Source organism: Equus asinus, chromosome 8 (assembly GCF_041296235.1).
Source record: "Equus asinus isolate D_3611 breed Donkey chromosome 8, EquAss-T2T_v2, whole genome shotgun sequence".
Classification (NCBI taxonomy): Eukaryota; Metazoa; Chordata; class Mammalia; order Perissodactyla; family Equidae; genus Equus; species Equus asinus.
Window position 1 is genome coordinate 32,669,010 of NC_091797.1, and position 12,178 is coordinate 32,681,187.

Genomic DNA, 12,178 nt, shown 5'->3' on the forward strand with positions numbered 1-12,178 from the left:
AAGCAGATCTTTTCGTCACATTTCATGCGCCAAGTCACTCAGCTGTAAACCTAACGTGACAGGTTGCCTTTGAGAGGTTGCAAATGTCTATCCTGCTCCCACCCTGGTGCCACCCAGCCTGACCAGCACTGATCAAAGACCCAGCCAGGCAGGTAGATCTCTCCCTTTTCCATTTCTGTATCCCTCATTCATGACCAGAGGAAAGTTTCCCCTGCCCCTTGTCTCTCACATTTGGTAGGTATCTTGTCCCCTGAATAGACAATAAGCACCCGGAGAGCAAGGATAACTACTCAACATGTTTATTGAATACTTACTTTGTGTTGGACCCAGTGCTAGGGGTTTATGTATATGTTTGAGGGTCCGACATCCCTGGGTCTGAGTCCTCTGCTTCCCACTGGAATCAGGCCCCTCCAGTCTCAATAAGTCTGAGGGAAACTAGGAAGCAGGGGAGAGCCAAATCCTACATCAGGTTCCATCTTAGGGAAGGGACCTGGGGGGTGAAGGGGGAGGGGGTTCTGAGGAGTGAAACCACTTCCTGTGTAGCTAGTTCCTGTGTTGACAGAAAGAGCTGAAGGGGAGGAGGGGGGTGGAGGGAACAGAGCCCGGGGTTAGGGGACCACTGAGGCTCTGGAGATGAGAAGCCAAGAGTCCTTCCCCACCATGAACCCCCTCCACGACTGCAGCTTTTCCCAGTCTGTGCTTCCCTGGGGTGAGAGAAATTGAGCGAGCAGCTTGGGTGGGAAAAGAGAACTGGAGGAAGTTGACAGGGATGGGCGGGGCCCGTGGGGGGGCTGACCAGGAACCCAGCTTCCTGTTCAGTACCCAGGCATCCAGCCCCCGGCTCACCCCCACCCCTTCCAGCCCCCATTCCCCTCAGGAACCCAGGGTTCCGGCCCTCCTCCCAAATCCCAGCTACCCCTCCCCCATCGGTTTCTCCCCTCCAGGGGATGGAGGCCGAGAGACCCCAGGAAGAAGAGGATGGTGAGCAGGTGAGCCGGGCACCAGGTCGGGGAGGCTGACACTGGGAGAGAGGAAGGTGAGAGGACCTAGGACCTAGTGACGGTGGACTCAGGCAACTTGGAAGGGCTTGGACACACTGAAGCAAGAACAGAGACAGAGAGGAAATGAGCTGCTAGCCTAGCCCCTTGCCCACCCTACCTCCGTCTGACTGGACCGGATGTCTCTCCACACCAGGGCCCCCAACAGGATGAGCATGGTTGGCCCCCTGTGAACACCAACACTCGGCCTTGGCGATCTGCTCCTCCGTCCCCTCCTCCTCCAGGGACCCGCCACACAGGTACTTCCATCCACCCAGGTGGCTCCCTGACCCTGGTGCCCATATCCTTCCTGATCCCATTACCAAAGCCTACTCCATCATGGACCCTCTCCCCACCTCCTCCGGACTCCCCATCGTACCCCCTCAGCTCTGTCCCCTAGTCCCTAATCACCTTACCTTGCCCCCACCACCACCACCACCACCACTCCTGTCTGCCAATTTCTGTGAGTCTTTGAGCCCTCTCCCTCCTCTCCCCAGCCCTGGGACCCCGCTCGGCCTCCCTGCTCTCCCTGCAGACTGAGCGCCTCCTGGACCTGGTGGCTGAGGCCCAGTCCCGCCGCCTAGAGGAGCAGAGGGCCACCTTCCACGCCCCCCAGAACCCCCCAAGCCGAGTTCCAGCCCCACTTCGGCCTCTTGAGGACAGAGAACAGCTCTATAGCACCATCCTCAGTCACCAGGTAAGCCACCCTCCCAGGAGGCAAGATCCAGGCTTCCTGGTCTCTTAGCCCCTGTTCTCTTTTGGGACCTACCACTCCTGCTCCCCAACTGCCCCCTCGCCAGGCCCTAGTCCCCCCATTCCCATCACAGGTGTCCTACATGCCCCTCACACCAGCCCTGGCTCCTTTTAAGGCTTGCTCCTCTTAGAACCTCACCAACACCCTCTCCTCCCTCCACTCCTCCAGTGCCAGCGGATGGAAGCCCAGCGGTCAGAGCCTCCCCTACCTCCAGGGGGGCAGGAGCTCCTGGAGTTGCTGCTGAGAGTTCAGGGTGGGGGTCGAATGGAGGAGCAAAGGTCCCGGCCCCCCACACACACCTGCTGAGACTTGAGCCCCACACCAGCCCCTCTGCACTCCTGGGGCTCAAAGCTGGGCAGCCCGTTGCATGCCATCAACCCTGCTTGGCAGGGCCACTAGAGACTGGAAGACCCATCAGAAATCTCAATATTCATCGCCTTCATCTACCTTCCCTGGGAATTGGAGGGGGTGTAAGTCCTCAAACCTTAGGAATAGTCAAGGTAGGATGGTCATTTAACTCCCTCCCCAGTACATGGGAGCTTGAGGCAGTGAGAAGATCCCAGCCACCAAGGGATACTACAACCCCTCCTCTGATCGCAGGGAGTGGCTGGGAGTCTTGGTCCTGAGCTGTGGGGACACCCCCAGTAGTCAAGCCACTAGACAGGATCTGAGGGCTCAGACCTCCATCTCCCAAGAAAAGGCATATCTCCCAAGGTTGTGACCTGAGTGAGTGTTCCACCCTTCTTCCCAATAAGAAAAGAAGGGAGAGTGGGCACAGCAAAGAGATAAAGACTCTTCTCTCACCCCCACCACAGCAACCGCAGTCCCAAGACTGAGGGGCCTACAGGCTGTGAATGGACATTTAGCCCTGCCCACCCTCCCCACTGCTGCTCTGAGTCTGTCTCATGTTTTGACTGTACGAATAAATATAATTCCCCTCCGGACTGAAGACTGGTGTCTGGGGCTGCCGGGTGGAGGGTAGGAAGGTGAGGCCAGAGGCCGCTTCTCTCCTCAGTCTGGCCATAGGCCAGCTCCCCTCCCTGGCTGGTTAATTACTGGCTCATTAAGCAGCGGCTGGAGACCTCCCTAATTATCCCCCCCAACCCCCCCTCCCGGTTTTAATTAAATAGAACAGGGAGAGGAGTCATTAGGACAAGAAATATGAACTGGGATGTCTGTGAACCCAGGCATTCCAGCGGCCAGAGACCACATCCCCGAGATCCCCGATTCAGAACCCAGGCGGCAAGACCCCAGCCCCCAACACAGAAGTCCAGCTCCGGGGCCTTCCCTTTTTTCCTCCCATGGGCTAGTCTCCTCCCCTCGTCCCCCCTTCCCTCTCCCCTCCTCCACTCGGTCTCAGTTCCTCTGTTTCTGTGTGTCTCTCCGCCCCCAGCTCCTCCCCGTTCCTCCTCTCTTCTCCCCTCCTCTTCCTCCCCGGCTCCCCTCCCCCAGCCTCCCTCCCTCGCTCCCCCCCCTTCTCCCTCCTCCCTCCTCGCTCGCTCTCACACACACCCCCGCTTGGGCCTCCTCTCTCTCCGGCTCCATTTTCTCCGCCGCCGGGGGCCGGGGTCTCCTGTGGGGGGCCCAGCCGGTACCCCAGGTCTCCCATCCGGGCCGGGGTGAACCCCCGGGGGAGCTGGGAGCGGGGGAGACGGGCGGGGGTTGGGGCGGAGGGAGCAGCGGCCCCAGCGAGTTTAGGGGGGGAAGTAACCAGGCGGGGGGAGGGGCGGAGCAGGGAGGGGGCCTCAGGGCCCCCCCCCAACTATGGACGAGCGGCTACTGGGGCCGCCCCCTCCAGGCGGGGGCCGGGGGGGCCTGGGCTTGGTGGGTGGGGAACCTGGGGGGCCTGGCGAGCCTCCCGGTGGCGGAGACCCCGGTGGGGGTAGCGGGGGGGTCCCGGGAGGCCGAGGGAAGCAAGACATCGGGGACATTCTGCAGCAGATAATGACCATCACCGACCAGAGCCTGGACGAGGCCCAGGCCAAGTGAGTGCCCCCATCCCGGGACCCCACACAGAGCCAGCAGAAGCCCCATTCACAAGCTCTGAATCTTCTGGGAGCCCCCACCCCCCAACTTCAGGATCCTACAGCTCTCTTCTCTTCCCCTTATCCCTGGGAGCGCTGAGATGAGAGATCCCTCTCAAACCTCCCTTCACCCCCAGGCCCTGAAACCTCCAGAGGGAACCCCCAGGTGGTCTCACCCCCCCAACTTCTCACTGACCCCCATACTCTTCTGGAACATCCTTCCATCTCCAGAGCCCCCTTCTGGCTCCCAGAGTAAGAAACTGCTATGCTGTCTTCTCCCCTAACTCTCTACCCAGCCCACCCCACTCCTCTCCAGACCTGGGGACCACCACACCCCTCCCGAGAGCTCCTACCAGCCTTCTCCACCCATGGCCCAGCCTCCAAGGGTCTTCACCCAGCCTTCACCCCTGCTCAGCCTGACTCTAGGAGCATCAGAGCCTCTGGCCCTGCTCAGTCCCAGGACCCTCCATACACATCTATACTGAACTCCCCACTTTAGCACCCCTAACTCCTCTCTGGCACCTCAAACTCTGAGTCTTCTCCCAGGCCTCCATCTCTCTTCCTCTGAAATCTACCTTGTCACCCTTAATTCTGCAGTCACCCCCAAATTCATCCTCTAAACCCTTCTAGACCATCCCCCACAGCCCCCAGCCCACCCACGGTGTCCTTAGCCTGCTGCTTGCACCTTCCCTCCATCTTCCTGAAGCCAAGCAGCTTCCCCACATCTCCATCCTATATGAGCTGATGTCTTCCTAAGAACCCCCCCAGCTCCATTCCACCCCCAGTCCTGCTTTCTTGTTTCCCTTCTTGTTCCCAGGCTCCCCTCTCTCACCCTCATGGTCTCCCACTGCACTCCCACTCTGTTTCTGTAGCTTCTCAACTTTTCTCTCTGTTCCTCCCAAGGAAACATGCCCTAAACTGCCACCGAATGAAGCCTGCTCTCTTTAGCGTCCTGTGTGAAATCAAGGAGAAAACCGGTATGTGGGTCCCCCTCTGATTCCTCAACTCTGGGGATAGAATGCTGTTCTCTATAGCATTTAAGCTAAGACTTGACAACTTGGAGCCCTGAGGAAAGTGGGGATTAGGAAGGTTGCTAGGGGGATTGGAGAAGGAACCAAAACCTGGAAGCTTGGGTCTCCAGGAGGCACCAGCAGGGCTGAGAGCTGGGTGTGGGGTCCCTGGGTCCCTGAATCCACTTGCCTGCACACTAGGCCTCAGCATTCGAAGCTCCCAAGAGGAAGAGCCGGTGGACCCACAGCTGATGCGCTTGGACAACATGCTTCTGGCAGAGGGTGTGGCTGGGCCTGAGAAAGGGGGGGGCTCAGCAGCAGCAGCTGCAGCCGCTGCAGCCTCCGGGGGCGGTGTGTCCCCTGACAACTCCATCGAACACTCAGACTATCGCAGCAAACTTGCCCAGATCCGCCACATCTACCACTCAGAGCTGGAGAAGTATGAGCAGGTGAGGAGCAGAGGCTGGAGTGGGTGGAGGGAGGGGCTGTTGTGGGGAATCCCAGAGCCAGAGGGCTCCTCCTCACAGCCCACTGGCCCCGACTGCAGGCATGTAATGAGTTCACGACCCACGTCATGAACCTGCTGAGGGAGCAGAGCCGCACGCGGCCTGTGGCACCCAAGGAGATGGAACGCATGGTGAGCATCATCCATCGAAAGTTCAGCGCCATCCAGATGCAGCTCAAGCAGAGCACTTGCGAGGCGGTCATGATCCTGCGTTCCCGCTTCCTGGATGCCAGGTGGGGCCCAGGGGCCCAGGCTGGCCCCCAGCACTGGGCTCCTCCCCAGTGTTCTCCAAGTCCCCAGGCCACCATGTTGCCCAACACAGTATTCCATAACCATGGCACTCTCTGGAGTTATGCAACATGGAGGCCCTGCCAGAACACCAGTGTGCTCACTACCCTTCTTCCTCCTCTGTAGACGAAAACGACGTAACTTCAGCAAACAAGCCACTGAGGTCCTAAATGAGTATTTCTATTCTCACCTGAGTAACCCATATCCTAGTGAGGAGGCTAAGGAGGAGCTTGCCAAGAAGTGCGGAATCACCGTCTCTCAGGTATTGGGGAGGCTTGGGGAAGGAAATTTCGGGCAGTAAAGCTCTCGGATCCTATTGACTGAGGGGCTTCCAGAGGGAAAGGTTTCCACCTGACCCTCCTTTCTGCCCAATGCCTCACAGGTCTCCAACTGGTTTGGCAACAAGCGGATTCGCTATAAGAAAAATATTGGAAAGTTCCAAGAGGAGGCAAACATCTATGCCGTCAAAACTGCCGTGTCAGTCACCCAGGGGGGCCACAGCCGCACCAGCTCCCCAACACCCCCTTCCTCCGCAGGTGGATCCCACTGCCACCCTGGCTGGCTGTTTTGCACACTTCCTGCTTTTGTTCCCATTTCCTATCTAAGCAGGATCATAGCAGAGAGGGGGCCTTTTGGGGTGAGAGGGACCAAGCTGAGATGAGGTGGGGATGTCAGGGGACAGAGGCCATTCCAAAAAAGTTACTTCTGCCTTTCTTCCAGCAAGTGGCCAGGGGAGGCTCAGGAACAGCCTGCTCTTTCTGAGTGTTGCAGTGTTTTGTGGATAATTTGCGGGTAGTGGCATACCCCCTGAGAGCTAGTTCAGAGGGCTTTTTGGAAACTGAGAGCTGCGGTGAGTCTCCTGTCTGCGATCGCAGGCTCTGTTATACTCTTCCCCCATTCCCTCTCTGCTCCCCCAAGGCTCTGGCGGCTCTTTCAATCTCTCAGGATCTGGAGACATGTTTCTGGGGATGCCCGGGCTCAATGGAGATTCCTACTCTGCTTCCCAGGTCAGGTGGCCCATGTCCCCTTGGGTAGGGCATTCCCAAACTCGATTTCCCTCCCTTCATGATTTGGAATTTTCTTCTTTTGAGCCTTCTCACTGTGTCATGCTCTCCTTTGCCACCTGCAGGTGGAATCACTCCGACACTCAATGGGGCCAGGGGGCTACGGGGATAACCTCGGGGGAGGCCAGATGTACAGCCCTCGGGAAATGAGGGTGAGTGGATACCTGAAGCCCCCCTCTCTCCACATCCCACCAGGACAGAAGGGCCTTTTCCCTAGCAGTGTTGTGCCCCACACTAGATTTCCCAGAGCCCTACCCCAACTGTTTCTCTCCTTTCCCAGGCAAACGGCGGCTGGCAGGAGGCTGTGACCCCATCCTCAGTGACATCCCCGACAGAGGGACCAGGGAGCGTTCACTCTGACACTTCCAACTGATCTCGCCCCTCAGGGCTACAGGGGTATGGGGCTCACAAGGTGACTCTTGAAGAGGACGCAGGCATCCAGAGGACAAACCCCAGACACAGGAGAAGCACAAGACAGAGACGGGCAAATGGGGTCATCCCTCCCCCACCAGACTCTCTCAGTGCTGGGGGTGCTGATTACATAGCAGGGAGAATGGAGTACCCTAGAGGAAGAGTGGGGTCTGTCTCCCCCTTTTTTCCTTTTTTCAGTCTTTTTTCTCCCTCCTTTTCTTACACAGAAACACACACACCTATCTTTCAGATCCCTTTCTCCTCTCTCTGTCCCCCACTCTCCCTCTCTCATATACACACACATACAACTATTCTGGTTCTCTTTCTCTCTCTGGGCTCTCCCACTCTCCCTCCCCCACCCCACTTATCTGCTCTGGGATCTGTGGAGACGCCAGCCCTGCCTGACCAGAGATGCCAAAAATGGGGACACGACTTCTGGACAGAGGACATGGGCCACGCCCCTGTGCCTCCCCACCCCCTGCCCCTCCAGACGGCTTTATTACCTCATACGCAGCTCATCTTAAACCAATAGAATCGCTCGGTGGACGAGAGTGTCTGACTCAGATATCTACCTCGGAGGGAGTTTCTGCTACTTTAGGGAATTGTTGACTGGGCTTTGGGGTTGAACTTTTTTTTTTTTTAATGAAAGAAAAAGAAACCCTGGGATCCATCTGTATTTTTTTGATTTTTTGTTTTGTTGTTGTTGTTGGTTCTTAATTTTTAATTTAGTTTGGGGGAAGTAGATGTTTTTATAAATATGTTGACTTTTTTTTTTTTGATTTCTTGCTTTCCCCTATTAGGGGTGATAGCCCAAGGGATCATAAGACAAAGGGGAACAAATAGAACTGGTGAAGAGGCCTGCCTGGCTCCAGTCCTATCCATCAGAAAGTACATTTAGCAGGGCACAAAACCTGCCCCCCTAAAATGACTTAGGTGTTCTCCTTTGCTCGTAAAACCAGGTGATCTTTGCTTGTGCAGGCAGCTTTCTGCCGCGTTTCGTGTGGAGGCAGTCGGGCTTGTTCTGCTGGCCTTTCTCCCTCTTCCCACGACCCTTGGGCAGGACTGGACTTAGTAATTTTGAGGAAATGCCACCTTCCCCTGTGTGTGACATGTCTTTAAGTCTTTTTTGTTTTACCTACTGTTTGCAGATTGGAGGGGGAAGAATGGGGACGGGGTTATTGCCAAATATGTTAAATATGGGTTGGGGTTGCTTGTGTATGTATCTCCCTCAATTTCCCCAGAAATGAGGTATCTTTGTTTTCTCAGTCCAAAATCAAGAGGGTGGGGAGAGAGAGGAGGGAGGTTGCAAAAGCCAGGTATGGGGAAAGTCAAATCACCACTGTCCCATCCTTGGCCCTGAGCCCTACCATCTGAACCCCTCAAACAGCCTCAGGATTTTACAAGACTGTCATAGTGGGGAACCCCTCCCGTCAAAGATCCGGGCAGGATTGGGGGGCAGGTTGGGAGTGTGATGGGTGGGGGGGGCGGGAGGCACGGGCTGGGGGCAGTTCTCTCCTCACTTGTAAACTTGTAGTTTCACAGAAAAAAAAATGCAGTTTTAAATAAAGAAATTTCTTTTTTCCCTGGGTTTAGTTGAGAATTATTTTCAAAAACATGAGAAACCCCAGAAAAAAAATATATTTTTCTCAAAAATCCCCAAACGGGGTTTTTCCCAAGTCCCCCAGCCTTGCCCTCACCACCCAGGCCCCACGTTTCACCCTTGCCTCCTTTCCACGGAAACAGCCTGGCCTGAACCCTGTTGCTTAGCAATCTTGCCTAGCCAAAATGGCACCCCAGTGGTCCACCAGGCAGCCAGCCCTCTGTGGACTGATGGAATAGGTTGGGGGTCTTGAGGGGATAAGAGACCCTAGAAGGTGTACTCCCCACCCCCACGGATGTGGCTGTGCCCAGAGGCTGGCAGTGCCCAGGGGTGGGGTGATAATTGTTTCTCCTGGTACCTGAAGGACTCTTGTCCAAGTAGCATGAATTCCTAGCATTCCCTGTGATGGGAGAGGATGGGGAGATGGGGGCAGGGGGCAGGAAAGAGGGTGCAAGCCCAACCTAGGGCGGTGGCCACAGCACTGAGAGGGGCAGACAGAGCCAGGAGCCTGGGCACGAAGCAGGATGGCAGCAGGGGCAGCGGCCGGAGCCTGGGTGCTGGTGCTCAGTCTGTGGGGTGAGCCACTGCCGCCGACACTGACGCTCCCTGCAGAAAGCACTCCACCCCCCACCCCCAAAATCTCCCTAGAACTTTCCTGGAACGCGGGCACTGCTTTTCAAGCTCCCTCACCCACCCTGTTCTAGTTTTATTAGCCCCTATGTTCTACCTGCCCCTCTACTGTGGTGCTGTCTCCCAGGAGCAGTAGTCGGCAGTCAAAACATCACAGCCCGGATCGGGAAGCCACTGGTGCTCAACTGTAAGGGGGCTCCCAAGAAACCACCCCAGCAGCTGGAATGGAAACTGGTAAGCGGGGCTCCTGTTGCAACCTTCCCACTTCCGGAGAGAACAGTGACGATTTCCATCCCCACCTCCCTGCCTCATCAGTCCTTTCCCAAAGGGCATGCACTGTTTAGGCCCCTCTCTTCTGTCCCCAGAACACAGGCCGAACAGAAGCTTGGAAGGTCCTGTCTCCCCAGGGAGGCCCCTGGGATAGCGTGGCTCGTATCCTCCCCAACGGCTCCCTCCTCCTGCCTGCTGTTGGGATCCAGGATGAGGGGACTTTCCGGTGCCGGGCAACAAGCAGGAATGGAAAGGAGACCAAGTCCAACTACCAAGTCCGAGTCTACCGTAAGGGTTCCAGGGCCTTCTCCAAGGCCCACCCCTCAACTAAGGAAAAGCCTTCAACCCCAGCCAGTGACTCCCTGGCCCTGGTGTGAGACCCTCTGACTTCAGCTACCCTCATTCCCATACCCGGTGTGAGAATCTTCAAAGCCACAGCCTCTGATTGGATTTTTCCCTCCTTCAGAGATTCCTGGGAAGCCAGAAATTGTTGATCCTGCCTCTGAACTCACGGCTGGTGTCCCCAATAAGGTAGTGGGAGAAAGGGGGAGAAGTAGAAAGCGGTCCTGAGCATGGGAGGGGAGTGTAGCTGTGTGTATGTGTATGGAGTCTCTTATTTTCAAAGATGATGAGATCACTCTTTCCTTAGGTGGGGACATGTGTGTCTGAGGGGAGCTACCCTGCTGGGACTCTTAGCTGGCACTTGGATGGGAAACCCCTGATACCTGATGGGAAAGGTAAGTCCAAGGTCTGCCCTCTTAGCTGCCTTCTTTCTGATCCCTTTCCCACACCTACCCTGGGATGTCTTACCTTGTCCTCCCCACACCATAGGAGCATCTGTGAAGGAAGAGACCAGGAGACACCCTGAGACAGGGCTTTTCACACTCCAGTCGGAGCTGATGGTGACCCCAGCCCGGGGGGGTGCTCCCCGCCCCACTTTCTCCTGTAGCTTCAGCCCCAGCCTTCCCCGGCGCCGAGCCCTGCACACGGCCCCCTTCCAGCTTACTGTCTGGGGTGAGGGCAGAGGTGGGGAGGGCCCCAAGCTCGGAAGAGCACATTCTGAAAGTGTGGCCCTCAGGGAGGGAAGGGTTAAGCCCATGGCCACTGGGACCACACACAGGTGTAACTCAACCTCATGCCCCTTCCCACCTCCAGAGCCTGTGCCTTTGAAGGAGGTCCAGTTGATGGTGGAGCCAGAAGGTGGAGCAGTAGCTCCTGGTAGTACTGTGACCCTGACCTGTGAAGCCCCTGCCCAGCCCCCTCCTCAAATCCACTGGATCAAGGACGTGAGTTACCTGGAGAGAGGGGGCTGGGAGGTAGATACATAATTGGCAACTAGGTGGGCAGGAGGTTCATGGAGAAAGAGGCAGGCAAGGAACTGCGGAGGAAAACAGGGTATCTGAGGATGCGGAGACAAAAGGACAGGAGTATGTGATGTGTGGACAGGAGCTCTAACAGTCTCCTGTTCCCTTCCCCCCACCAGGGCACACCCCTGCCCCTTCCCCCCAGCCCTGTGCTGCTCCTCCCTGACGTAGGGCCTCAAGACCAGGGCACCTACAGCTGTGTGGCCACCCATCCCAGCCACGGGCCCCAGGAAAGCCGTGCTGTCAGCATCAGCATCATTGGTGAGGAGATCTCTCTCCAAAGCCCAGGGACCCCGGGACTGGGCTGAGGGACAGTGCAGGCTCCAATTCCCCACCCCATTCTGGCATCGTCCCCAAGAGCCACCCCACCCCTCCCACAGTGCACCCACACCTAGGCCTCCTCTGCCCCACCCAAACCCTACCAAGGGAGGAGCCCAGCCTGTCCCCTCACCCCTCCGAACTGAAGAAAGGGCAGGACTCCACTGGGACTCCCACTAAATAGCCCTCTCCCAATTGAAGCCTTCCCTTCTGACTTGCTCCCACTTTGTTTTCCAGAAACAGGCGAGGAGGGGCCAACTGCAGGTGAGGGGTTGGATAAGGTCAGAGAGAAGCAGACAGACCCCACCATAACTTGGGGGATGGTCAACGAGAGAGGAATGGCGAGTGGTGGGGCTGTGCCCTCAATTCTCCCCATCTCCCTACAGGCTCTGTGGGTGGGTCGGGGCTGGGAACCCTAGCCCTGGCCCTGGGGATCCTAGGAGGCCTGGGGACAGCCGCCCTGCTCATCGGCGCCATCATGTGGCGAAGGAGGCAACAACGAGGAAAGGAGCGGTGAGTGGAGAAGGCAGACACCTCAGACTTGGGGCTTCCAGTTGGCAAGGAGGGAAATGGGTGAGGAATGACGGAGTGCTAGAAACCATGTGCAGAATTCTCCCCAATACTCCTCCCCAGGAAGGTCCCAGAACACCAGGAGGAGGAGGAGGAGCGTGCAGAGCTGAATCAGTCAGAGGAGCCTGAGGCAGCCGAGAGCAGTGCAGGAGGGCCTTGAGAGGCCCACAACCAGACCCCGTCCATCAGCTTCCTTTTCTTTTTCCCACACTATGTTCTGGCCCCAGACCAGTTCTCCCCTGTATAACCTCTACCCCACCTCGCCAAACTGTCTTCCACAACCAGAGCCTCCCAGTGATGAGTAAACACCTGACACATTTTGTCCCATTTGCT

General features: G+C 57.0%; 3 protein-coding genes across 14 annotated transcripts; all 3 read left to right on the forward strand.

Moving 5' to 3' along the window:
• Window positions 1–526: 526 nt before the first annotated feature.
• GPSM3 (G protein signaling modulator 3) lies at window positions 527–2,735 on the forward strand. Its single transcript, XM_014841014.3, has 5 exons — window positions 527–709; window positions 945–989; window positions 1,195–1,297; window positions 1,535–1,734; window positions 1,960–2,735. The coding sequence occupies exons 2-5, from the start codon at window positions 948–950 to the stop codon at window positions 2,095–2,097; spliced, it is 483 nt and encodes a 160-aa protein (XP_014696500.1). The 5' UTR covers window positions 527–709; window positions 945–947; the 3' UTR covers window positions 2,098–2,735.
• Window positions 2,736–3,540: 805 nt separating this feature from the next.
• PBX2 (PBX homeobox 2) lies at window positions 3,541–7,236 on the forward strand. Its single transcript, XM_044776329.2, has 9 exons — window positions 3,541–3,776; window positions 4,719–4,792; window positions 5,027–5,274; window positions 5,373–5,563; window positions 5,745–5,880; window positions 6,001–6,154; window positions 6,537–6,625; window positions 6,748–6,834; window positions 6,963–7,236. Exons 1-9 carry the CDS (start codon window positions 3,556–3,558, stop codon window positions 7,053–7,055), a joined length of 1,293 nt encoding a protein of 430 aa, XP_044632264.1. The 5' UTR covers window positions 3,541–3,555; the 3' UTR covers window positions 7,056–7,236.
• A 1,875-nt stretch (window positions 7,237–9,111) lies between these two features.
• AGER (advanced glycosylation end-product specific receptor) lies at window positions 9,112–12,172 on the forward strand. 12 transcript variants are annotated; one of them, XM_014840988.3, is made up of 11 exons: window positions 9,112–9,269; window positions 9,451–9,557; window positions 9,689–9,881; window positions 10,060–10,124; window positions 10,243–10,330; window positions 10,425–10,619; window positions 10,749–10,879; window positions 11,077–11,218; window positions 11,513–11,539; window positions 11,662–11,788; window positions 11,884–12,172. In XM_014840988.3, exons 1-11 carry the CDS (start codon window positions 9,218–9,220, stop codon window positions 11,972–11,974), a joined length of 1,218 nt encoding a protein of 405 aa, XP_014696474.1. In that variant the 5' UTR covers window positions 9,112–9,217; the 3' UTR covers window positions 11,975–12,172. The 12 variants fall into 12 exon arrangements, with proteins under 12 accessions (XP_014696474.1, XP_014696473.1, XP_070371322.1 ...); XM_014840987.3 differs by having other exon boundaries at window positions 11,909–12,172; XM_070515221.1 differs by having other exon boundaries at window positions 10,425–10,607.
• Window positions 12,173–12,178: the final 6 nt, after the last annotated feature.